Source organism: Tripterygium wilfordii, chromosome 17 (assembly GCF_013401445.1).
Source record: "Tripterygium wilfordii isolate XIE 37 chromosome 17, ASM1340144v1, whole genome shotgun sequence".
In the NCBI taxonomy this organism is placed as follows: domain Eukaryota; kingdom Viridiplantae; phylum Streptophyta; class Magnoliopsida; order Celastrales; family Celastraceae; genus Tripterygium; species Tripterygium wilfordii.
In genome coordinates, this window is record NC_052248.1 from 2641417 (window position 1) to 2669252 (window position 27836).

Consider the following 27836-nt stretch of genomic DNA (forward strand, 5'->3'; position numbering starts at 1 on the left):
CTGCTCATGCTGAAAAGACTAGTAAGTCTAAAATTGTTTATCATCGCACTTTTGTTCTTCGCCCCAATATAAGATTTTTATCAAACTAGTGCCAGTCTTTTCTCCCAAAAGATGGGCATAAACTGTTTTCTGCGAAAGAAAAACATCTACTTTGAATGAACATGGTAAGCAAAACGACAATTTTTGTTTACTTTTGTCAATTCTCATGGTGCATGCATTGTCTAATTACATCCCTAATCCTCCTTTTTCATCAAAGGTGTTGATGTAATACTTCTCTTATAGGTTGTAATTGGCTACCCCCAGACGGGGACTGGGGTTTTGAGAATTTTATTTCCTTGCAGGATCTCGAAAACCCTGTTAAAGGCTATATCAAGAATGATTGCTTGACAGTTGAAGCAGAAATACTTCGCATGTCAAAATCCAAGAGTTTATGTTGACATTTCTTTTTAGACTGTTTTTGGTGACTAATAGGGCAGATTATCAAGAATAAGTCATGACTGTAAGAGCTGGTGTTAGCAATTTTTTTTTGTGGTTGTTTTTGTGACAACTTGATGATATCTGTAAAATTCCCTATGTACGTTGTTCGAATCCGATTTTGCTACTTTTTTCAGTTTGTTGTGTTAATTGAAGGCTAACAATTGCAAGAGTTTTAAAAAGTGATACTATAATGGTGAGAATCAGGAAGGAAGAGACTGAACCAACTGGTGAGAAGGACTTGGCTAAGTGGAACTGTGGAAGAAATGTCTGCCAGTCTTATATGCCTGCCTATACAACTCCTTGTGGAGAAAGATTGAATTTTTGAGTTGGATTCACATAAACTTGACATTAAATCGTCTACTTTGAATGAACATGGTAAGCAGAATAACAATTTTTGTTTACTTTTGTCAATTCGCAGGGTGCATGTATTGTCTAATTATATCGCCAATCCTCCTTTTTCATCAAAGGTGGTGATGTAATACTTCTCTCATAGGTAGTAATTGGCTAAAACCCCAGGCGGGGACTGGGATTTTACAGATTTTATATCCCTGCAGCATCTAGAGAATCCTGTTAAAGGCTATATCAAGAATGATTGCTTGACAGCTGAAGCAGAAATACTTCACATGTCAAAATCTGCGAATTTATCTTGACATGTCTATTTATACTGTTTTTGGTGACTAATAGGGCAGCTTATCAAGAATACGTTATGTCTGTAAGAGCAGAAGGTTTTCATAGACAAGTGTTGGCAATTTTTGGTGTTTGTTTTTGTGACAACTTGATGATATCTGTAATATCCCTACGTATTGTTTGAATCCTATGCTTTTGCTACTTTTTCAGCTTGCGGCACATTGTACTAGTTGGAGCTTTACAGTTACAAGAGATTCAAAGTTTGTAAATGAAAAAAGTAAGATGATTCTGAGATTCAGGAAGAGACTCTGAAATAATTAGGGAGAAGGACGTGCCTAAGTAGAAAAGATGTTTGCTAGTCTAGTATGCCCATACACTCCCCGTGGAGAAAGATTGAATTTTTGTTTCCTACCAATTTCAATTGAATATTTTCTCAGTTTTGGCAAGTGAGTTTGAACATCATCAGAGGTACAGAGGTGCAGAGGTTCATCACAGCACACCACTTGACAAGTCTTGACCAGTTTTACAGACCCGCAGAATTGGTACCATTCATAATATAATACAAACATCCCATTACATTAAACACAAGTAAAGCTGAACAAGGTGAATGCCAGAATCATATGGATAAAGATCGAACAGAAAGTAAACTCTGGAGAGACGACGACATACGATGTCGTCGGCGGAGAACTTGCATAGAGCGCAGCACTGATGCTATCATCCTTAGAGGCTCTCAACCTGTCACCTCTATTGTGACAATCAGACTGCCATACATATTGGAAACAATCTTGTTTTTCACCAGAGAACCAAAACATATCGAGCTGGGATTTCCTTGAAAGGAGGCGGTAGTTTCCTTTCAATAAAAAGTAAAAGCCATCAACTATGACCGCTGTCCTAACGGAGGAACCAGATCTTCTCTGAAATATCGTCGTCGGACGTGGACCAATCAGAAGCCAAAGGACTCTGAAAAGTCATTGAGATTCTGGTCTTTCCGTATTTCGCTATTTCCACTCTCTCTGTCCTTAACTCTTAAGTCTGGCTACAGAAAAAAGAACCCTTTAAATAAAGCAAACGGGAAACGTGAACTCTGGGCGTTTAGGTTTAGGGGCGAAGATAGACTTGAGACAGCCGTTCGCACGGTCTATCGCGCTTTCTTCACTGAACTCCTGTCGGATCTCCTCTTCGCGTGGACGTCCTTTCAGGTACTGCCTTGTGATGCAGTTGATGAAACTATTATTGTATAGATTTGTTTGTAATTTTTACGATTCTTTTCCCATTTTTTACTAAATTATGATTCGTAATGGTTCCATTGTTTTGAATCAATAGCTCGTCGTCTGGGTTTATTGTTTGCCCCCAGTGAATTCGAATTTTCTTTTGTCCTCTGAGTTAAAGTTGTAGTCTTTGGTTTTAAATTTTGCCTCAGTTTAACGATCTAGGACATGCTGAGGGAGTCTTTGCGTTGACTGTTGACTGAGATTTTCAGGATTCATGTAAAAATTTTAGGTCTTTTCCCCCTAATTTTTATTTCTTGGATCAAATTGGCGTTAATTTAAAAATTCGTCGTTGGTAGTATAGTTCAAACCCTATGAAAAAGATGTTAGTTAAATGCGTAGATGGTGGTTTTGCTTTCTAGTTTATATGGTTCCCAGCAATTTTCTGCTAGTAGTTTTGTTGTTATTTTGGGTTTTGTGATCATGTGCCAGATCAACATCTAGTTTTTCCCTTCATTAAAATATGCTGCGATGGACTCAACGTAGTTAAAATTGAGATTTAAATCGTAAAATCGTGCACTATTTACCTATCACAATATAGTTAAATCAAAGTGAAATCTAAATTGTGCAAAGTCTTAAAATGTTTGAACTATTTTAGTGATTTTGAAAATTAGGATTATATATGACCTTTACTAGCTGACTTATTTATGGACAAGAAATATGGGCCAATTTAGGGGGCTGTGCTCTTTGAATATTATCGATGGGGTTTGCTTATAATAAGAGCCTTTTTATTAACAGTGCCTTCCTCTTTCGGTTGATAGGGTTTGATACCACACTAGTAGGAGAAGAGCGTAGCAGAAACCGCATAAATACGATCCTGCATCTGCTGTTGGTATGGAGATATTTGTGCAATTGTGCTTTATTCTTTATAAGTTTGATTCTCAAATGTTATGGATTATTTGTGTTGGAACATGTTACGTGAACTTATGCTATTAGGCATCTTGTGTCTTTGTATTCTATTGCTTAGTTAGGGTCAACTCAGTTTTCCAGCCATCAATCATGTTTGGTCGGGCCCCTAAGAGGAGTGATAATTCCAAGTACTATGATGTTCTTGGTGTCTCTAAAAGCGCAAGTCAAGATGAACTGAAAAGGGCATATAAAAAAGCTGCCATAAAGAATCATCCTGACAAAGGTGGAGATCCTGAGAAGGTTGTTTTCAGTCTCTTCAATTTACAGTTTCGTTACGTCTCCCGAGTTAATAGTACTACGCCATTGCTAAATTCCATTTGATACTTTAATCACAAATAGCACGAACTTTTGGTCTTAAGCACTTGGAACTGTTTGAAGTTTGGGTACACAAAAGGCATGACAGTCGATTTTTCCATAGTGGTTAAATTGATAGGTGCTGTTGTGTTCACTTTTTGAGAAGTCTGACTTGATTATTTTAGAGCTATTTATTGTTAAAATGGTTTTGAATTATACAGGTTTTTAAAGTTTTTCGACTCTTGGCTAATTGACATCTTTTTCTGAATTATGGGTATATAGATTGGAGGTCTGAAGTGTGTGTCTGATGCAAGAATATCGAAAATAAATACAGAAATAAACTCTTTTTTTCTTGTGTATATTTGGATAACGCGTCGGTGATGATAATTGGTTATGTTTTCTTCACATTCTCACATTGTTGTATATACTGCTCGCAAAATTGCTGCACAGTTGAAATCAAAATATTTTTGTGTTCCGTTGAACTTGTGATTCTTGATGGGTCATTCACTTCATTTTTTGACAAATTGTTTGCCTTTTTGTATCAGTTCAAGGAGTTGGCTCATGCTTATGAAGTTCTGAGTGATCCTGAGAAAAGGGAAATCTATGACCAGCATGGTGAAGATGCTCTTAAAGAAGGCATGGGTGGAGGTGGCGGCGGCATGCATAACCCATTTGACATATTTGATACATTTTTTGGTGGAGGAGCTTTTGGTGGTGAGAAAATTGTTGCTGAAACTCTTTTTCAGTTTTTTGACTTCTCTCTCTCTTATCTCCCCCTGCGATTCTGTCTTCTGATAAGTGGTTACAAACATTTATATTTCTGTAGCAGGCGGTAGCTCGAGAGGAAGAAGGAAAAAACAAGGTGAAGACGTGGTGCATGCTTTGAAGGTCTCCTTGGAGGAATTGTACAATGGGTCCACTAAGAAACTCTCTCTTTCTAGAAGTGTTATGTGCTTAAAATGTAAAGGGTATGTTCTCTATGTTCTAATGGTATTATTACATATTATTATTTTACAGTAATTATTGTAATATATGATTTGTGTTATTATGTGCACGGCTCTTGTTTTTCTCTTTCCGTATGCAAAACATGACTTAATTATATTTGAACATCAGCATATTGTATCTATCATCTAAGCTATTGCTATAACATGACTTAATTATATTTGATGTTTACGTGTAAAATCTTGTCTTTGATTTATCTTATCCCTCTGCCCCTCGCGGCTCGCCCCACTATTATATTATTGGAAGGATATGAAAGTGTCCCTACAATTTTATGCAAATAATCTGAAGCTAGTGTGTGAGAGGGAGCCAAAATGACGAGTTATTTTTTTATTAGCATTTGGATTCAACTGTAGGGTTTTATGTCACTCCAGTGGGCAAGTTGCATTTTCTTTTGGATCCAAGAACCGCAATTGAAATGCGTACATTTTTTGTTTTATGAATATATCAGGAAAGGTTCTAAGAGTGGAGCTTCTGGGACTTGTTTTGGATGCCAAGGCACTGGTATGAAAGTTACAATGCGACAAATTGGGCTGGGCATGATTCAGCAGATGCAACATATTTGTCCTCAATGCAAAGGCTCAGGTGCATGATCACTCTTCCTCAACCTACATTTCACTCTGGGATGAAATGTTGTTCTTCTTGTCATTCTGTATTTTTTTCACTATGACCGCAGGTGAGGTGATCAGTGATAAGGATAAATGCCCACAGTGCAGAGGGAAAAAGGTAACACAGGAGAAGAAGGTGATGGAGGTGCATGTTGAAAAAGGAATGCAAAATGGACAGAAAATTGTGTTTGAGGGGCAAGCCGATGAAGCTGTAATGATATTTGATTTCTTTTCTTTTAACCTGTTACCGTTTTTCTTTTTGTTTTGTAAATATCAGAAATATTTTCTGAAAAATCTATGGTTTCTTTTAAACAATAACTTTACTAATATGCTGCATTTATTTCCCATTTGTGACATTGCAGCCTGATACAATTACAGGAGACATTGTCTTTGTCTTGCAAGTGAAGGAACATCCAAAGTTTAAGCGGATATATGATGATCTTAGAGTAGCACACACCCTCAGCTTAACAGAGGCTCTCTGTGGATTTCAGTTTGCCATAACTCATCTTGATGGCAGGCAGCTCCTGATCAAGTCAAACCCTGGAGAGATCATAAAACCTGGTAATGGCCAATGACAATCGACACGTGAAGACATTTCCTTTTACTCAATTTGCTTCTATAAAATCTGAATGTTCTTTTAGCTGTTCATTTGAATTACTACTTGAATGCAGGTCAAGCCAAAGCAATCAATGACGAGGGAATGCCTCAATACCAAAGGCCTTTCATTAAAGGGAAGCTATATATTCTTTTCAATGTGGAGTTCCCAGATTCAGGGTTTGTCAGCCCTGATCAATGCCGAAAGCTGGAGGCAATACTCCCCCCAAGGCCAAACAAACAGCCATCAGACATGGAGCTGGATGACTGCGAAGAGACTACCTTGCATGACGTCAGCTCCGAGGAGGTGAATAGGAGGCAGCAACAGCAGCACCGGCAGCGTGAGGCATATGATGAAGATGACGATGATGATGAACAATCAATGCCTCGAGTGCAGTGTGCCCAGCAGTAGGCCAAACATAAATTTTTTGGCCGGCATCTTATCTGATTCCCAGGTGGGCTGACGCTCTTATGCAGTTGTATCAGCAGTTTTTTTAGTTACCATTCTATAATATTATGATGGTGTGATTTGTTATTTTATCAAAGAGCTTGTGCTATTTATAGTTTTAGAGTTTTGTAAGGTTAAATTGCTCTAATACAAGCAGATAAAGAAATCTTGTAAGACGCTACTAGACAAGATTGTTGTTAAATGAGTTGGTTGGTTGAATGTTAGTTATTTTTAATTAAATTATGTTACCAACAACACGGTCGCATCTTGGGGATTAGAACAAGATATACATGCCTAATGTGCAAATTATAAAAGATTTTTCTTTTCTATATATAAGTATACATACGTATATATGTAGGTATGTGTGTGGAATTATATTTACATCACAACATTCCCAAAAAATGTAACCAAATCTTGTCCTGTATATATGTAGGTATGTGTGTGGAATTATATTTACATCACAACATTCCCAAAAAATGTAACCAAATCTTGTCCTATATAGGGGTGGTTCGAAAAAACCGTCAAAATCGAAATTGAAATGATTGGTCTTTTTTTATAATACAAAGTTGCACATTTTTTTACTAAAAACCGAATCGAATTGACAAAACCGACATTTTGATCGGTTGTTTTCATGAAAAAAATCTCAAAAAACCAACCGCCAACACCCCTATTTACAAGCATGAACAAGAATTGTCTAAGGTTACTCCTTAGGATACCCTTGAAATACAAGTGGTTAGGTATTTTAACTTGGTTTTATAATACTCTGTAATAATTTCTGATGTCCCCACACATTTTTTTGTGAGAATTTATGGATGGCCCAATCGATTAATCAGTAGTGGATATCAATTAAGAAAATAAATTTGATGTAATTTATGAAAGCTCTTTATTGATTAGACATATCCCAAATTCAGTAGGGTTGTCTAGAAAAAATAATAGTGTAGGGAAGACAAAATTATTTGCACATAAAGATATGATTTGACATGACATTTAAAGAAAAAAAAAAGTGTATGTATTCTTAAACACAAAAGCTTCTACAATTTTACTTTTGAAACCCCTCTAATGCCCCATTGGTGACCCTCTTCTTCCACTAATTGCTTTTTGTTAGCAAGCATAGAGACACCAACCCTATCTAGTGTGGGCCTATTACCCATATGAAATCACAAAAGAAATTAAAAGTAAAATTAGTGGGCACAATAAATCCCAACAAAGCAAAGATTTTTCATGAAAAAAAGAAAAGAAAAGAGGCAATGATGGTAAGTTTTGGTTTTGTTAGATATTGGAGTGGCCCAAAGTTGGGACTTTTGATGCATATAATAATGAACCTAATTGAATTTTAAGGATCTAAATATTGGATTTGGCTTTCAAAAAGACCAAATAGATTTACATTATAAAAGTTTGGAGCTTCCTATTTTTTGGGTAAAGGTAGGACAAGAAGTAATTAACCACAAGGACCCATATGAGGTCACAAATAATTATAAGTGCAAAATAGCTAGCTTGGACTCTTCAACTAAAATGGTGAGCAAGAGTACTTGTGTGATTTAAGGGTTTGAACCACTTGTCAACCATATGACTTAATATATGGGTGGTCCATGTAATTGTATTTTTAGGGCAATTACATAATTAGAGGCTCACTTTGTTCATCTTGTACAATTAGTAGATATTTTCTAACCAATTTATCATTTGGGGTTTAATTAAATTGAAGCAAAACCCAAATGACAAAAAGATTTTTTTTGTTTTTGATGACCATTTAGTCATAATGTGTATTGTTTATGTAATGAAGGTTAACTACTTTGTAAATCGGGCTAGCCTTAGGATAAAGTAGCCAAAACTGTTGTTTGGGGTCCCAGGGCCGAAAGGGCACGAGATTAAAAAAAAAATACACCCAATATTAGTCTAGCAATCCAAAATCAACCCAACCTGAAAGTAAACCCAAAAAAATCAATTTCCTTACCTTCTTCCTCTCCTCCCTCAACCCAACCCAAAAATACTACTTAGAATAATCACTTTTGATATAAAAATTGTGTGAGTACCGTCTCACTTTGTGGTTTTTTTTTAATAGGGCACCACCACTATACGGTGCCGTTTTGACCTTTTGGGCACTAAAATGATTAGGGTTGGCCTTGTCTGTAAACACTAGTATAACCCAAATATTGTAATCAAATGTTGAAGATTTCTCAAAATTATTGTTAAATGACCCAAAACTATGTGTTTTTTCATTTATTTTACTACATGTATTATTTATGTTTTTACACTCCATGAAATTGTATATACTACATAATACTTTGGTTGTATTTTTTTTTCCTTTAAAAGTTGGGATAACTAGGACCAATTAATTATAGATGGTTTGGATAAGACCAGGGAAAAAAGTTCTTTCCAACAATAATGGTGACAAATTATTGTTTCACCGACACCAATACAAAGTTAAATTTATCGATGGTCAAGACAAAAACAAAGGGGGGCTTCTTCTTATCAACAAAGAAGAAAACTTGTGTACAAACATAATTTGCTTCCATGCATGATTGACTCTAATTGGCTACAAATTTAGGCCATGTTTGGCTTTTCCTAGTGACCCATTAGTGGCATGTGGATCTCCATGTGTTTCCCATTGGTTTTTTTTTGTTGTTTTTTGTTTTGTATTATTAGAAATTAAATTTCAAACTTTGTTATGTATTTATCTCTGGAACTGAACACACCATTGAAATTTCAAACAAAAAATAGTGATCATAAAAAGAAAACTTTGTGCTACTTATAGTAAAATATAATATAACATGATGATTGATGATACATTGTTTTTTTTTTTTTAAATTACAGGGGAAGGGGATAAGGGAGGTTCGAATTCGAGATCTCTATAAGATTCCATTAATGATACATTGTTGAATTTACTTCACTAACTAAATTTTAGTGTCACAGTTTTATTTGAAGGAAAAACAATTTGATAAAATTGGAAGGGTATTTAATGCATCAATGGGTTATATTCAAACTACAAACTACAAACTACTTCTATATATATATATATATATATATATCACAAGTTTTGAACTACAAAACTAGTTATTCAATGAAAATAATTATCACAAGGGGGTAGTTATGAGTGTTTATTTAGTTGTCTTTGTGGGTTTGCATCAACTTGTACTATTGTCTTAATACAATGCCCCACTTGTTCATTTCTCACTTGAGACAATTATGGCACACCACATAACATTATATTACACACACATATATATATATTCACATTCAATTGGTTAAGACATATATGAATGATATCTAAGTTCGAGCCTCCACTTTTGTTTATCTAAAAAAGTGTTTCTATACATAATATTAAACCGGTGTCAGTATTCCAGCAAGGCTAGCTAGCATGCTTCACATTCAGGACATTATTGGGTCCAATTTGAAGTTGACATACCAACAAAGGCTTTTAGGATTTATATATACATGGCTTGATTTGATTTTGTTGGTACTAGCTGATCATACACACTACATTATTCCAAATCATACATACATATACATACATACATATATATATATACACACAAATGTTGAAATTAAAACATATAAAATGATTAATTGTGGTGAGTCTCATGTTGGGGACCCATATGCATAAAGGGGGTTCATGTGAATTTCATGGTTTGAATAAGGCCAAAGCCAATTACCTAAATGGGTGTAAAAATTACCTCAAAAATTGAAATTAATAAAAAGAAAAGCATTTTTATTATTCTATTTGCCACATGGTTTACAATTTAGCTGAAATGTATACTATTATTTCCTTTTGGTCTTTTGTTCCATGGGCCCCATATTTTTTTTTTTAAAAAAAAAATAATTAATAAAAAAAAGTTTGTTGAGGAATTTAAACCCCAAAGGGCACTCACATCCATCATTTGAAACCAACAATATGGAACAACAAATCAACATAGACACTAGTGATGCCCAAACAAACCTCCTCTCCTCCTCCTCCACCACCACCACCACGGCCGCCGCAACATCCTCCTCTTCTTCGGATTCCCATGAAAGCAGGGGAGCAAATAAGAGAAGCCATCAGGATCGTCAAGACATTGAGAGTGGCAATAACCAGAATAACAGGAAGAAGAAGAAGGGCAATAGTGAGAGACATCCCACATACAGAGGAGTCCGAATGCGGAGTTGGGGCAAATGGGTTTCCGAAATCCGAGAGCCTCGCAAGAAATCTAGAATATGGCTTGGAACATATCCTACGGCTGAAATGGCGGCTCGTGCTCACGATGTAGCCGCTCTAGCCATTAAGGGCCGCTCGGCTTACCTCAACTTACCCGAGCTGGCTCACCAGCTTCCCCGCCCCGTCACCACATCTCCCAAGGACATCCAAGCCGCCGCCGCTAAGGCTGCTGCAGCAGCTCCGGGGAGGAGTAGTGAAAATGAGACCGAAGCGGAGCCGAGCCCACACAATACTTCAGCCAGCTCGGACAATTCGCAGGAATCTCCTTCCGTTGATTGTGATGACGCATTGTTTGACCTTCCTGATCTATTCGTGGACGGCTGTGATCGAGGCGATGGTTTGTGCTATTACTCCCCTTCATGGCAGTTGTGTGGAGCCGATTATGGGCTCCGGTCTGAGGAGCCCTTCTTGTTGGAGTATTAAATGAAGGCTCAATTATAGGCCGTCTGATTGTCCAACACATCTGATCCCAACAAGATTGGAAACTGTATCATATGATCATAATATCTCCAATTTTACTTGGAGAAACAGAGCTTGGGTGTTGGAGAAGAGAGAAATTTACATTGCTTTGTTTGCTTAGTTGGTAACATGCATATAAGATTATTCCCAATTTTTCATTATCATCATATAAATATATATATATATATATATATATATATATATATGTGTGTGTCATTTTCCCCTTTCTTTTTGCTTCTTGCAATACTATATATATAATGGGATAATAAATTTGCACACCTTAATTACAAAGGAATTTCCATGTATAGTAATTTAATTTGGATGAAAGACATATTACTTTATTGTAAAACTTTATCCAATAGTGTAACATTGTTGTCCCTTGTGATGACCAGAATCCCCTTTACCCTTCTCAACAAACCTCTTCAATTAATTATTCCTCCTAGCTATTCTATAAATTGAATAAAGAAGGGGAACAAATTTTAAAAAAGTAATAAAATCAATCACTTTGCTATATTGGATGATGACTGACATGATGATGCATTAATTCTTCAACATTGAATAGCCAAATAAGTTAGGATGATTTACTTTTAGGTGAAGTCACTATAATAAGACCATCATTAGGTGCTCCAAGTTGAAAATTACACAATTTATTATCAAATGATAAAGTGAGCTATGGGTGGGTGGGTTTTTTTTTTCAAAAAAAAAAATAGTAAACAAACGTGGGAAATATTTTATTTGGACAATATGTGAAGGTTTCCTTTAATTTATTGACCAATTCTATGTCTCTACTGAACCCCAAACGAAATAATACATTACATATATACTATTTTACTTTTGTGCTCATGCGTTGAATTAGGGCCAACTTACTCTATCGTCAAGAGAGAAATTTATGTGACCCGAATTTAGACCCATATGTAATGTTCAAAGAGAAGTTTATATGATGTCGTTCTCGGTTACCAAAAAATGTTAAATTGGATCACATATAAAGGTAACAATTATATCATGGTGGGAGTACTATTAATGCATGTGGAGACTATAATTATATATATATATATTTACCTATGATGAAACCAAAGAAATGGGAGTACTAGATCCCAAAATTCCCTTTGTGTGGACACATGAATGGTTGCTAAATAAATAATATGGTGAAAGTGGTATTTAGAAAAGTTAAGTGTGGGCCATATTTTTCTAGAATTATTAGAACCCACTATAAATTATGTACTAGTGCTAAGGGACTAGTTCAGTTTTATTATCTCCAATGTTATTTTATATTCTATTTCTTCATCATTAGTTTTAGGCCACTCTTCAATTCCATTGAGGACTGGTTAAGAATCCAACAAGAAGCCAAATTTAATCCAAACAAAAGTACCAATGAATCGAATAAAGATATATATGATTGATTAAATTCACAGAATTGAATCTAATACAAAACACAAAATTGAATCTACCCTAACCCAAGTCAATTGGAGCAAGAATATCTCAAAGAGTCTAATAAATCTAAAAAATAACCTTGATTAGGGTTCAAGCCTAGCCCAAATAAATTAAAGCAAAATTATTTTAAAGAAGAGAATAAATCTAAAGATGAATCTTGATTAGGGTTCAAGTGTAACCCAAGTAAATCAAAACAAGATTACTTTAAGGAACCGTTCATATTTCTGAGTTTCCCTTCGACCGATGCGTCATTTTCTCTTCTACTCTCTCGATATATATATCCCCTAAAACTAAGAGACTAACTTTTATACTAATTTACTTTTATACCAACTTAAATTAATCAAAATACATTAAAAACCCTTTACCCTAAAGTAATTATTAAAGACCCACAAAGTAGCCTAATCATTGTAGTAATTTTTAGGACTAAACAATAATTATCATGCAATATGTGACAAGAAATCATACAATTATTTTAGTGTCAAGTAATCATGTTATTCTCTTCTTTTTTTCTTCTTAATAGTCTTGACCGATTGATAATGACAGTTCAGATCGAGAGGTTTGTTAGGAGATTATATATTTAATTCAAATAATGTTAATGGCGGCATGTTTCATATTTTTAATATATGGTTGTTGTATATATATATATATATATATGGACCATGACTTAATTATTGAATGGATGTTCATTGGTTGTATTGAAAGCCTGTAAAGAAAAATCAGTATCGTAATTCGCAAGTAGTTGTGTTGAATTAATGAACCAATAGTTATCGATGCATGAGATTATTAATTAATTGTGGTTGGTTTTTCATTTTTCAAATTAATAAATGATTGCTCTTATGATCTTTCCAAAATCTGTCCAAAAGCAAATGTCAAATCTTTTATTATAATTGAACAAATTAATCAACATAATCTCCATGTGCTTGAAGACTAACACGTAATTGTCGAATTGTGTTAGTTTGAGAACATGTAACATGAGGGGCAAAATTTACTACATACATGCATAAACAATAATCATGACATAATGATTTTAGATTTAATTGTTGGCTTAAGAAGTTAATTAAAATATTCATTAACATACTAGTCACAAATATATTATACAATATTTCTACTTAAATAAAGTCATGGTCATAAATATATATATATATATTTTAGTTGTCTGCCTTAGACTAGGTAGGGGAACCATGCATTGCATGTTTTTGAAGGAAAAAAGAGAGAAGAATCTCATCTTTTTCTTTTTTTTTTTTCCTTTCTTGAATTTCTTGTAAGTTGGAAAGAAAATGCATCAAATGCTTTTGCTCATCAAATAATTATGAGATACTTGTATGCTTTTGATGCACGTTTCTTTTTTTTCTTTTTTTTTTGTACTTGTATGATTTTAATTAATCAAATCATAAATATATAAAAAGTGATTAATAGGGTAATTAACAAGAGGATCTACTAGGTAACCTCTTCATTGGATTCATCTCATTGAACTTCACATGCAAATCACGAAAAGCAAGTTGATTTAATTAAATACTAAAAATAATTAATCTGAAACATTTTCACCATATATATAATATCAATTTGGCCTCCAACTTTGTTAGAAAATATGTAATATCTTTGTGACAACGCGCTAAACTTTGTCCCAACTTACTCTTACTGAGTAAAATATTAACACCCCGTTATTGAGTTTATTTTATTTATGTTGTTAGGGTCATATATCAAGCCATGATTTGCATCAATCATGGTTTCCTAATTGAAAATGTGAGCATGTTATCGGTAGAGACGTTAGAGATTATTTGCCCATTGCTTTATTTCATTATTTGGTCATTAATTAAGACCTTGAAGATCAGCTAACTGGTTGAGACCCTAAATTAAGAGTCTCATATGTATATATGTGTATACATAATTACATATAGGAATTCTTTCATACGGACTCAAAATGCAGACTTATATGTTCATTATTAATTTGAAATATGTGAAACCCAAAATAGTAAATCACACTTGTTATTTCGCTTATTCACACCCTCAAAAAGTTGTGCACATTTTAAGTTTTTACACTTTTAAGTTCGAATAGGAAAATTCTTTTATATATATATATATATGCACCTTTTCAATGATAACTTATCATCTAATATATTTATCTTAAAGCATATTTCTACATCTATAAATAAAGGAATAAAAAAGTTGGGAGACATACTATATTTTTCTTCTTTAATTTGCTGGTATTGACTAAAGCAAAAGGTGGAAGGAGGAGGGCAGAGAGAGGGCGGAGAGAGTGAGAGGTGCATGTGCCCTAAATTGAAAACACAGACTGGAATGTGTGGGACAAAATTCTGAGTCTCTTGTTTTTTTGTTCTTCCCCTAAAAATGAAAAGGAAGAAATTTGATTTTCAAAAACAAAATATGAAAATACCAATTAAAATATTAAAAAAATTCATTCATAAGACACCCAGTTGGGATTCTATGATGAAAACCTTCATCTTAATAGAATGAAGAACAATGTCCGGTGAAGAGAAAACTCTCGATTTTGAGAGCAAGTCTCGCCTTTTATTTAATTTGATTGATTATAATACCATGCAATTCGTTACCGAACCTAAAATTATAAGTTCAAGACACTACCTTAAAGGAAACCTACTTGTAAGGCAATAGTTATTGAAAATAAATACTAAGCAATAATGGGAGTAAACTATCAAAGTTCTTAATCAAAGGGAATTCTTCTTGCTTGATGACAACTCCTATGCTGATGTGGACAAGCTACCTAGAAAAAAAGGAATCCAATGCCTTAATAGCAGCAGTACCACACATTGCAAAGATATATATATGCATCCTTGACACAGTTTGTCCACGTTGCACATGTTTCATCCTAGTTGTGGTTCTAAATTCTAATGATTTAAGAGGCAGAATCAATGCTTGCTCTAGGAGCAAGCAAAGCACATGCTCATATGTACAATGTGTCACACCTGTAACCCTCATCAAGAGGAACTTCTTGCTCCCCTTCCCTTCCCTTGGGGCAGAAACAGAAAGTTCAATGTAAAAACTCAATACAGCTTCCAAAGGTGGGCTCACCAGATAATTATACTCAACCCAGACTCCTCAAGGGGGAAAAAAAATCAACTGTAAGAAATAAGTAACAATTCAATACTACAAAATTTACATCAGCAGCCTACAACCGCACAGCTGAGCATCAAAAGATAAAACTACAAGAAGATGCACGTTGTTAAGTTCCTAACATTTAACAAGCTCAAATCAGAGGACTGGAAATACTGTGTTACCTCTCCAGCTTTTCTCCAGGGCGATGGAGTTGAATGCACATGAGGTATTGGAGCCAACTTCAGCATGCTATTTCTGAGGCTTGGCACCATTAGCTTTGTTCATTACATGGGTCATGCAATGTTCAGGGTCTTTGGGAATAGTAGTATTTCATCAATTCTGAAATCAATTGAAAAATCGGAGAGGCTCCAAGCAGTAAAAATAACAAAACAAATGTTATGGCTACTCCTGTAAAACTGTCAAAATAAATAATTTCAGCCCAATCAACAACCTACAACAAATCTAAGCTGATTTTCACAAATAAGATAAGGGAACCAGCGTTTCTGTTCTCTTTCTGCGACAACACTATAAGATGCACCTGTGGGCATATTTATGCAAAAGCCTTCAGCCATAAGCTGCAAGTCCAATAGCTGATAAATGACATATCCACAAATAACAGGAGAGAACAAAGTTTCCTCCTTTCCATCAGATATATACAGGCTTGACATCATTCGGCCCAAAACTTGCAGAACATGCCGGACACTTGCGGTGACGACTTCCAATGATTCTATGTATGCATGGATTGCAGAACAAATGGTAGCACTTTGTGATAACAACCTGAAGAACCAACGAACAGTAGAATTTCTAAGCCACCAAAAAGAGACAAGAATAAGCAGAGGAAAGTACAAGATAATTGTTGTAGAACTACCATACATGCACAAAATGGTATTACAAGCAATCAAGATAGTATCAACCAACATGACTTGCACCAGCCAAATATGCCACATAAATGTTCTCCCCTCCATTGAAATGGAAATGCTAAATGTGGCATCAGCCTATAGAGTAGGCAATGCTTGTTAGCATATGCCAAAGTGCAAAAGCAAGCAAGCAGGCCATTCCTAGATATTCAAAGAGCACAAAGAATTGTTTGAGGGAAGTCGGTGCATGCTTCCTTGATGCTTACCACGTCTTAAACCAATTAGAAGATATTTCATAAGACTACTAACATCAAGGAGAAGAGCAGGCCCAGCGTGGCCAAACCCCATGAATTATAAATAAATAAATAAATCCTAATATCCTTTCTGTAAAGGGATCCCCTACATGAGCCAAACCTATTCTCTTCATCCGTCACCAGATTCAGAGCATTATAACACATTAACACAGTATAACACTTTCAAGTATCTTCTGCAATCCTCACCACAGCTACTACTGGAAGTCTGGATATAACTTCATAAACAGGACGAGACAAAAGCAGCAAGCCTTTCCCCAATGTTGGAAAAGAGCAAAGCATAAACATTCAATTGATTTTCATGTGTACCGGATCATTACCGTGACAAATAATTTTAAATTACAAAAACAACAAACCAAAGACATTAACAATAATTTAACAAACGGTCACACAATCAAAATTATGCACCCCATCTAGTCCAAGTGTCTAACAAATTAAAGGGCAAGGAAATTCCAGGGCTTTCGAAGCATGTTCACAATTCCAAAGCCAACTGTGAGCAGAATATGAATTTTTACACAGAATGGTGTTTATCAATAAAAGTTACATTTTATGCTTAGGAAGATCCTGGGAAAGAATTTTAACCTCATGTTACCCACAAAAATGAGGTATTCTTTTGGTGACTAAAATGTTACTTGTGCAAGCAAAAGTAGAAAACATAAATCACACCACCATGCCCTCAAGGGTAGGGGTTGAATAGTCCAATCCTTGATGAACAATCAAAATATGAGCGTGTACAGACCATAAATCACATCACTCTGCATTGGAAAATGTACTTCCATTCTTAAAGAAGAAGCCTACAAATCACACGGGTCTAATGGGTGACAGCTGGTTAAGTGGAAGAGGAGATCCAAGCACAAAGTTATTTAACTAGTGTTGCAATGAGAGAGAATTTTGCAAAGGACAATGCTAGAGACCCCCAAAATTTGACCCCCAAAAGTCCCCCAAATCTATGTGGCATTAAAATAGTCATTGATTAAAAACACACATGTAAGCCCCACTTCACATCCAACACTCCACATTAAATGGGGGTCTTTTTGGGGGTCTCAAGCATTATCCTTTTGCAAATGCAATACTATTGGTAATACTCTGGGATATTTGGGAAGAGAAATACAAGCACCTTCGATTGGATAGAATCGTAGAAACTAGTTTGACCAGAGTAAAAGATGGATGGTGACACACTCTTTGTAATTGGTATGGTGGATGTAAGTATGTAACACTATTCATGAATGTTTATTCTTATAGGTGAGAGAAAATTTCATAGCATCTGATTTAAGGTATCAGCTCAGTATCTTCCTCTCTCCAATAAACTTATTTCCACACAAAAAAAGGCAGAATGCATACCCTTCATAACAAGTTAATCTAAGATAAATTATTTTTATGCCTTTCGTCAATTTTGACCTGTTTTCTCATTACATTCCTCCCCATATTGACAAAAAAAATTTTCCAGATAATGATTAGTGACCCGTTCACTTATTGTTTTTAAATATTCTGTTAGGTGTTTCCAAGGATCCAGGAGTTCATCTGTCAACATTAATTAATCATGAGATGAATTCCAATAAGCTAGCATCCAAACAAAAAGACATAAAAACACTAATCAGGATTAATTTTTTTTTTTTTTTACCTCTTTTGGCCTATCAAGGCAGATGCTACACTTTAGTATTTCCTTGTATTCTCTAAGTTCCTGTCGAAGCTTCTGTAAAGTAGACGAACCCTCTATCTGTACTCTAAGTCGTGAAAGCTTTCTCCTAGCAACCTCCAATTCCTCTTCTATTCTTCTCTTGTTAAACCTACTTAAAAATAAAGGTCAGTCCAAGCTTGCATTTTGCATGCATTGAAAGAGAAATAGAACTCACTTAATTACCTTTCTCTGTCTAGTTCTACCTGCAGCTCTAAGAGAGCTGTTCGACTTCTTTCAACCTTAGACTGAGATTCCTCCATATTCTCTCTCAACTGATTAGATGATGTCCTAACATCTAGCAATCTCTTCTGTGTATTTTCCAGAATGGAAGATTTTTGAAGCCTGTCTTCCCCAAGTCTCTGAATTTGGTCTGAGCAAATTCTCAACTGCAAATAGAGTATCCATAGTCAAAATCTACATTCCATGTCTAATTGATCCAATAATAGGAAACCATGGCAAAAGATACCTGATCTTCAATTCTAGCAGTTTTCATGTGATAGAAATCAATTGATCCATTCACTAGCTGAATCTCACTATTCATCTTTCTTTTATCCATAAGTAGAGCATCTTGCTGCTGCCTTGTCCGCACCCCTTCCAAAACAAGCTGAAACATCAAAGTGAATTAACTTTGCTAAGATAACAGGAAACTGCAAAAAATATACCCGTCACACCACGATAAAAGAATGTCCCTTGTATAAAACCAAAACAGTCACACAGCTGAACAAATGCAGACCGTTTAGAGAGAATATGCTAATAACCTTGATGTTATAGTCATCTCTCTCGGTAATTTGCTGCAATAGTTGTTGGTTTTGAGACTGCATATCATCATAAGCCTGTCCAATTGTCTGCAGAAATATCAAACGAACAACCTTAAACATCATGGTTGTAGAAAGACGAAGAAGAATTAAATAACAGAAACTAACCTCAATCTCAGATAAGTAGGCTTCATTTTCTTCATTTTTGGATTTCACAGCATCCGAAAGTTTAGACATATTCCTGTAAACAGAAAAAATTGATAATTTGGAACATCTTTGGCTAATCAGCAAAAAATATTACTTTCAAGTACAACATTAAACAGCACAGTTGTGATGAAGTTTAGAATATTTTAGACAATAGGCAAAAAGCTCACATTCATTAAGGGATTCTGTGTAGAGTGAAGTACGAAAAAGTTAGAATTATTTAATGTCAAGGATTAACCTTTTAGAACCTTCCAACTTCTGTCTCAAGTCTGCAATTTCAGCTTCAGCAGCAGCTAGCCTTTGTTGTGATACTGCTTCAGCCTCATTAGCAGTCTTAACTCGTAACTCCAGGTTCTGCTCATCAAGAGAGGATTTAAAACTTTGAACATGAGCCCACGCCTTGTATTCTGAATCCCTAGCTTGCAGGACATCCCTGCACTTACAGAAGAGACATTTAAGGGCAGTGGCATCATCTGGAGTCACAAACTAACTGCATGCACAGTTCAATTTACTAATATAAACAGATACTTGCAAAGATTAACTAGAGGCACGCTGGAAGCAACCAAACAGTTCTAAGTCGACATAATATCCAGTGTATACAATAAATGTAATCATGTTCATGTCTTCAAATTGCTTGTCATCAAATATGAAGGCAGTTCATCAAACTTGCAATCTTTACTTTGACAATGAGGCAGAAAAGGCCATCTTAATTCCAACCTTGGATCAGAGGATTCACGTCTATACATTTCCAATATCAGCTTCAACTCCAGATCACTTTCCTTCAAGTCTTGGGCCTGCATCCAAGAAATTGATAACAATATCTTAACTCTTAGACGAAGGAAGAAAATATTTAACATTCAATGATTTTGAGAAGGCAGATGTGTCTCATAAAAAATTCGTTTATTTCATGGAGAGAATTCTGATTAAATTATTTTCGTCCTATGACTAGCTACCTTATCACAAGACAATACCCACTGAATTTGTGATGCTGGGAACTACATCCCAGTCCTTTCAAGAATGAAATATTAGAAGGGAGTAATTATTTAGTCACAATCACAAAACTCTTGACATAGTGAACGTAAATCCAAGCAAGGCACATCTAAAACATAATACTCCTCAACACAATATATCAGCAAGGCAGCAACAAACGCTACCAAACTTTCATCTCTTTATACGCTAAGAAAGAAGATGTATTACAAATCTATCTGAAGTTGAAATGCATAGAAAATGTCAACGGCGTATGTACATGGTAACATAGGCCTTGTAGAAAAACTGGAATTCTCCCTAGGGGAAGAAATCTTGATCACAGTTCATTGAAATACCTCAATGCGATGGAAAGACACATGCAATAAGTTTCAGCACAGTTTTTATACAGAATTGTTACTCACACAATTCCACAGTTGGTCCCAGATGCCACCGAGATTCAATAACAATCTCTATTAATCTCTTCATAATACAAAAATATCTAGATGCAGCTGTCCACATCTGGTTAACTACACAAACTATAATATACCTCTTCTAAAAAATTTAAATTTTCTCCATATTACCATTCAAAAAATTCCTCAACATGTTAAGTACTTCACTTGAACCTCTCCCAAGTTTGAATTAATAGTACATACTTTTTTCAATATTCAAAATATCTGCAAAACCAGTCCATCTCCAAGTTCAAATTTATCAACCACCGTCTCTCACATTTCACATCATAAATGCATATTTTCCAGTCATTTCTAGGTTCTAGCTACCGCAGTTCCAAGACACAGAAAATATCCTTTCACTTGGATATTTGTGCCCTCGATAAAGTTCTTTTGCATTTGAAAAGAAAGCATATATGTTTTATTCCCCCAGCAATGTGAATAAGCTGGTTGCAAAAAATGAGAAATTCAGCAAGCAAATTTTCTTATAAGCTTTCCATATTTTATACGTGATAGACGTGGTGCTATATATGGTCCTTACAGGTATCTAGAAGAGTAAGATATAGTAAAATATTAAAAACAAATGGGACTCCAGGATATAATAAAAATATAGATAACTAAATAAGATAAGAAAATATAACATACCACAGCTTGTAATTTTCGTATCTCAGAACCTTGGTGAGCAGATCTCAAAGATAAATGTTCACACTCTTTCACCTGTTCCATGAAACACCTTTAATCCACCCAAATGATGCAAGGGACAGAAATAATAAATAACAAAAAACCAACCTTCCTATCAAGGACAGCAGAAAGAGACTTCACATCAGCACGCAAAGAATGTATATCAGAAGTAGATTCCTTGAATTTACTAAGTTGACTTTGCATAGTTCCCATTTCCTCAGGAAAAGATGAAAGCAAAGCTTTAAATTCAGCAATTATTTCTTTTCTTCCTAAAAACACAGAACAGTTCCGAAAAGCTTTCAGCATGAAAAGCACAGATAAATGCATCAGCAGTTACAAGAGAACTAGAATTAAGAAGGAAATGCAGAAGGAAAAAAGGTAAAGTTTATCAGTACTTGTTACCTGGTTCCCTTGATGCCTCCTCCAACTTCGATTGAATCCTATTTCGTTCACTAATTTGTTTCTCTATCTCTACCTCTAGCTCGGAAATTCTAGAATCAGCAACCGCAGAAGAGCTTATTGAAACATCAACCAAGTCACTTTTTATAAGCAATTCTTTTTCCTTCCACGCAAGGCTATCCTTTTCAGCCTTCAATCAGGGACAATGGACATGTCAGCATCTGAGCCAACCCCTACGATAACTAAAAAACGGAAAAAGGAACAATGAAACTACCGACCAGTAACAACCTGTAGTTTCTCGAATAATGCCTGATACTGCAAAACTTCCGATCTTGACTTTTCTAGTTGACCTTTGACCAAGAGGTAGGCTTGGGAAGAGGAAATAGACTTCACACTCTTCAACTTGTTCTGTAAGACCAGAAATCCCCATTCAAATCATAGAACTACTTATAAAGAGCTGCATTTAGAGATATGATCCCTTAGAAGAAAAACAAGGAGTGGATGTACACCGGGCCACAAGAAACGAAGACACTAACCCGCAAATCTGATAAATGCTGCAATATCTTTATCCTTTCTTCATGAAGCCCTTTCAACTCCAATAGTCGAGAAGCAGCTTGGTCCTGCAAGCTCAACTGATTACAATACATATTTAAGCAAATCTCATATATTGACCAAAGAAAAAGGAAATAGACTTACTGATAGCTCTTTCAGTGCACACTCCATGTCTCGCATATCTTTCTGCTTATCTCTAACTCTATCATTAGCAACATGTTTACTGCCCGAGTTTAAGACAGGAAAAAATGCCCCTTTGGTCGCATCTCTCTCTGCTTTAAGAGCTCCCAGCTTGCGATTACTATCTTCCAATTTCGCAACCATGCTCCCCAATTCCCCTTCAAGAAAGGAAGAATCAGGCTTACACGTCATAAACGACCTCTCATCCATAGGAATCAAAAAAGTTTTATAACATCAGGCAAAGAGTGGCAAAAACATCAGTTTAGAAGAAAAAAAATTATCATTTCAAAAATTCATAAATTGTCCACGCATCAAGAAACCAGTTCACACATTATCAAAGGAAAATATATATTACACTGGAAGAATGCAAGCAAACAAAGATTTCACTGTCACCTTCTAGAAAAACAACCATGATGAATCAAACAATGCTTAGCCAGGAATTTAACACAAACAAAGAAACAAAATCTTCTGAAATGCTTCTTGAAGTGCATATGCATTTAAAATACTTGAATAAAGATATATACAGATAAAATTCTACGCATCAGATACACCATAGAGACGTGTTTCCTACACCTGTTTAAGTAGAGGGTCCCAAACATTCCTAAAACTTACCTTTTAAACGCTTGAGCTCTTTTTTATTCCTTGCATCTATGTCTCGATGGCTCTGCAACTCCCTTGCTAATGATTTGTGCTTCAAATGAAGGTCACTTAGCACTGACCTCAGGCTCTTCACTTCAATCTCTAAATCACAAGAAGTCTTTTGCTTGCATGAACCTAGCAAAAGGAGAAGTATTCAAAGGAAACTAAGAGAAAATTCTCATATAAAACAGGCTAAGAACAGACAACACAGGATAATTCTGCCTATCATACTCCTATAATCTTCTGGAAGCTCTTTAAGAACCGCAGAACGCAATCCATTCCTCCAATTCCAAAGGTTGTCAATGGCAGTTACTATATTTCCTAAAACGTTGTTAATCTTTTCACAACTAGTTCCGTCATCTTCTTCCATTCGATTTGGGCAAATATTTGTAGACGAACTCTCTGTTGCACCAGTTTCACAGAGTCGGTGAAGAAAAGCATCCTTGAAGGGAGATGACGCTCCATCTGCCAAGCAATTTGAAACATCAATAATTTAGTTAATCAAAAATAAGGAGACATCCTCTTTTTGTATGTACATACTAAAATGTTCAATCAAATTATACTCAGAAACTTACTGAGAAAAAATTTAAATGATTAGACAAAAGACTGACACCACAGTGCTTATTCCTCCAGCACAATCTCATAACTCAATAAAATTCATACCTGACATTATTAAACAGAATTCCCACAGCGAGGATTCAAGGAGAAATTTAAGCTCTTCTATGTATAATCTGATCAAGCACTTTGTGCCAGTTTTATGGGAACAGATTGAAGCATTCCATAAATGTTTTCATAATTTTTTACTTCTAAATTTCCCCAAAACATCATCTCCATAAACTTGAACTTCTCAACAGATCTGCTTCAGAATAAATTTCCTCACTTTGTGTCATACTTAGGACATCAAATCTGCTTCAGACTACTGAAACTTTTCCCTTCAGAAGATGGCAATTATTGTAGCTAAGTTGCGAACACCATTTTTCAGGGATGGGATGCAGGAATGAGGCAACTACAAACTTATAAAATTGCTTTAAATTTGTATTATGTGTGACTTGTGACCACATAACAATAACAGTGTAGTTTTAAAGTTAAAATGTTTCTCAAATTTATTTCTCGAATATGACGAATATGATAGTTCCAAGTTCCAACTTATTTTCATAATAATTCATCATCTAAGTTACTCACATAACAAGCCTAAATTACAACTGACTTCCATTGTTTCTGCATTTCTTTGTCTAAGAATACATTCCAACCAGATCAAATCTTGTAAAGTAAGGTAAAGGTCCTGCAGCCTCCTAAACACTTGCTAACTTCATCCTAAGTTTCCCCCCCTATAATGCCAATCCATTACAGTAGCAAGACTACAAATATCATAAATGTAAATCCAACTATCACACAAGATAGTTTAGAACAATTTTTTAGAGTGTGGAACCTCTCCAAGGTTGTGCTTGTGCCACATTGGACCCACCCATGAGGGGTAAACTGGTATACCATCAGCCATCCCCCAAACCACTAGCATCATTTTAAATCAAAGATGCAATGCAAGATTCGTACTCAATACATCCAAGTTTGCAGCTGGTCCTAAAGACCCATTCCCATTCCATTGACCACCCTATTCCGGTCAAAAAGGAACCACAGATGACAGATATAAGCAGCATGATGGAAGCTTAGATGTAAATGGAAAAAAAAAAAAAAAAATAGAAGGTACTCACAAATAAGCTACTACATACAAAGTACTACAGTACAATCAAGAAAAAGAAAACGAATTGAAACAAAGCAGAGAAAACTTACCATCTGTTATCAATATATGTTTAACATCTTGTCCACTGTTTGACTCTCTGGTGCGGATAGAAGACATTTCTAAGTCAGTAACCAGCTATAACAAAAACAAGAAGTTAATTTCCCATCAAACAAGATATTTATAAATAGTGCCAGTTGCAGAAGTAAAGTATACAATGTGTAGAAAAGCCAACAGCTAAGGATTACCGCTTTCCACGATTTATCGACAACTTCCAGTGTGGATTCGTATGGCTGCTGTCGTTCCTTTATTTGAGATAACTTACTCTCCAGTGCAGAATACTCAACCTTCTGAGCTTCTAGCTTCTGAAAAAGCTTCTGGTTTTGGAATTGAAGGACAGCAGCATCAAGCTACATTGTTGAAAAGGAAGAAATAGTTCAAAACATATATGTTATTCCAAAGTTCATCACAATAACAACCTACTATTCTTATAAAACAACTAGGGGAATACATATTTTCCCTCCTAACAAACCAGAAAATAATTGGAATTACATGTAAATATGTAATCAAAAGATGAGTTGCAATTTTGCAAAAATAAGTGCTCTAGCAGAGCATTAGAAACTCGAACCAGAAGTTAAACGTTTAGGATCATCCAGCAGTCAATCTGAGTTAATACATGGTTCACAATCCATATGTAAAGCAAGCAACAAAGCCAACATGGACTAGAAGTTCAATTACAGTGAGGGTAATGGTCATTACCAACAACTGGAAGATGATATTTTCACGAAGCGGGTAAAAAGATAAACAACTCATGTACACAAGGCTCCCATGGTGGAGGTCAGGGTTAGGGAAGAGCAACATGCACACAGCCTCATTCCTGCATAGCAGAGAGGCTGTATCTAGGAACTAAACCCACGACTTTTAGGCTGTGAAGAAGCAACTTAACCACTACACCAAAGATCCAGCCTTCTTAAGGAACACTAAATCAACAATGAATTTAAACACCCCAAAAAAAAAGTTCCATCTAGAAGACATTCAACTCCGAAAAGATATAAGTACACAGCATATTTACTCATAGGAATTAAAAACACATCTCCTCATCATTTGTTATAAAAAAAAACCTTCAGGATTTCACAACATTGATTTTCTTTCATCACTCAATCCTGCCCAAGATTGCACTCTCTGTAATTCCTTTTGAATCAATATCCTTCTTTAATACTTTCATCTATGTCTGTTTAAGCCTTCCTCTTCTGCTTTTAGCATTTTTTTATTTGATTTTCTTATAGATTGGAGCATCTTTCACTAGGTTTTGATACTTAATATTAGTTAATATCTCATTTAAAATCAAAAATAAAACATTGATTTTCTTTCATCACTCAATCCTGCCCAAGATTGCACTCTCTGTAAGTCCTTTTGAATCAATATCCTTCTTTAATACTTTCATCTATGTCAGTTTAAGCCTTCCTCTTCTGCTTTTAACATTTTTTTATTTGATTTTCTTATAGATTGGAGTATCTTTCACTAGGTTTTGATACTTAATATTAGTTAATATCTCATTTAAAATCGAAAATACAAAGCAGCTTGGGTTTATGACATACGTTTCCCCCTTTAAAACACCCTTCAACTGCAACTTCCAACTGCCTAAACACTCTCCCATCCCTATCCCCATTTTTCTCTTCTGACAGAGCTACTTAAATGGCATGCTACATTTTCTAGGTTTCAATACAATTGCGATAGCACATATGCCGATTTCCATCAGCTGAGGGTAATAAACAGATTAGATACAATTTAAGCAGCATTGTTCAAGTTGTCCAAATAATAGTCAACTTAGAAAGAAACATAAACCAAAATGGTTGTGCTTAATTTCCACTTAGACAGAAAATCAGAGAAAACCTCATATTTTATATCTCCACATGCAATAAGTTTATAACACACTCACACATACAGATAGCTCAAGCAAGAAACCTTCCACTAAGTTGTACAAAATAAGTATAGATTCATTATCAAGAATAATCCACAAAATTAGATATCTTAAAAATTAAAGAATTCATATTTGCAACCAAGTAACAAAAAGAGCACTTATAAACCTTCTTTTCCTCAGAGATTGGCGCAAAAGACTGTTTCTTTGCAGCTTCAGCTGCTGTGGGCGAGATGGAGCTAAAGTGACGCCGTTTCCGGTCATGCTCACCCGTGCTCCCCATTGAAAAAACCACACTCACCACTGTTGGAAAAGTCCTACCCAGCAACCACAAACCCTAGACTTCAACCACATACAACTTCACTCACATCACCAAACAGTATTACAAATACCACATCGGAAACCACATGCACTGCCCTATGTGGCTATGTCACCCCCTAACCAATCAATTCCTCAAAACCCCTAATTCAAATTGCCCAACTACCCGTTCCTTGCTCCCAAATTCCCGAATTACCAAATCCCCAATCAAAAATCGCTCCTCTTTGAATCCTTCTAGCGTCCGCAACGCTCTCTGGAAGAAACACAGTCAAACTTGATCGCGCTCTCTCTCTCTCAGTTTGGAGGAGAGGAGGAAGAATTGTTATTGTGCGATGGAACTGGCTTTGTACGAGAGAGAGAGCTTGGGAATTTCTGGAATGTGAGAAGGGTGTTTCGGGTATTAAATTCGGCCCCCCGGGATTTTCTGTGCGTGCAATCATTCGATGAATCTAAAAAAGTTGGGGACTATATATGCTTACGTGACAGGAGAGTGAGGAATGCGAAGAACATTCATTGGAGGAAAATGTGTAAGGGCAATTTTGTCCTCATCTTGACCTACCTTTTTCCTCCTAAACTCGAGATCTTAGTGGCTGTTATGGAATACAAAAAGAACGGCCGTCATTATTTTTTTCTTTCAGAGATTTAAGTTCCTAAGCATGGATGATTAGTGGTATAAGAGATTAGAATATTCTGTAAATAAAATCTTATACAAAGAAAAATTATTGGGGCAAATTCTTGTTGTAATAAAATATTAAAATGTCCTAAATGTAAGTTTTCCATGGATATTCTCACTTGACATTAAGCAAATTAATCCAGGATGCA

At 35.5% G+C, this 27836-nt stretch overlaps 3 protein-coding genes across 6 annotated transcripts; 2 read left to right on the forward strand and 1 right to left on the reverse strand.

Moving 5' to 3' along the window:
* Window positions 1–1634: 1634 nt before the first annotated feature.
* Window positions 1635–6477, forward strand: LOC119982997 (dnaJ protein homolog). Of its 4 annotated transcripts, none has more exons than XM_038826633.1 (9): window positions 1635–2303; window positions 3134–3204; window positions 3309–3521; window positions 4121–4289; window positions 4402–4543; window positions 5026–5159; window positions 5251–5393; window positions 5545–5743; window positions 5854–6188. In XM_038826633.1, exons 3-9 carry the CDS (start codon window positions 3372–3374, stop codon window positions 6186–6188), a joined length of 1272 nt encoding a protein of 423 aa, XP_038682561.1. In that variant the 5' UTR covers window positions 1635–2303; window positions 3134–3204; window positions 3309–3371. The 4 variants fall into 4 exon arrangements, with proteins under 4 accessions (XP_038682561.1, XP_038682560.1, XP_038682562.1 ...); XM_038826632.1 differs by having other exon boundaries at window positions 1636–2303; window positions 3111–3204; window positions 3340–3521; XM_038826634.1 differs by having other exon boundaries at window positions 1638–2303; window positions 3340–3521; window positions 4405–4543.
* Window positions 6478–10093: 3616 nt separating this feature from the next.
* On the forward strand, window positions 10094–10992 carry LOC119982954 (ethylene-responsive transcription factor ERF034). Its single transcript, XM_038826565.1, has one exon. It carries the CDS (start codon window positions 10114–10116, stop codon window positions 10834–10836), a length of 723 nt encoding a protein of 240 aa, XP_038682493.1. The 5' UTR covers window positions 10094–10113; the 3' UTR covers window positions 10837–10992.
* A 4341-nt stretch (window positions 10993–15333) lies between these two features.
* LOC119982691 (E3 ubiquitin-protein ligase BRE1-like 1) lies at window positions 15334–27441 on the reverse strand. Its single transcript, XM_038826183.1, has 19 exons — window positions 26866–27441; window positions 25027–25188; window positions 24832–24916; window positions 23275–23508; window positions 23017–23178; window positions 22369–22562; window positions 22209–22292; window positions 21961–22080; window positions 21676–21862; window positions 21382–21542; window positions 21238–21309; window positions 19898–19974; window positions 19419–19613; window positions 19145–19217; window positions 18980–19066; window positions 18688–18825; window positions 18405–18607; window positions 18165–18330; window positions 15334–16152 (listed from the first exon to the last, which is right to left on the reverse strand). The coding sequence occupies exons 1-19, from the start codon at window positions 26977–26979 to the stop codon at window positions 16021–16023; spliced, it is 2646 nt and encodes an 881-aa protein (XP_038682111.1). The 5' UTR covers window positions 26980–27441; the 3' UTR covers window positions 15334–16020.
* Between the last annotated feature and the right edge of the window lie 395 nt (window positions 27442–27836).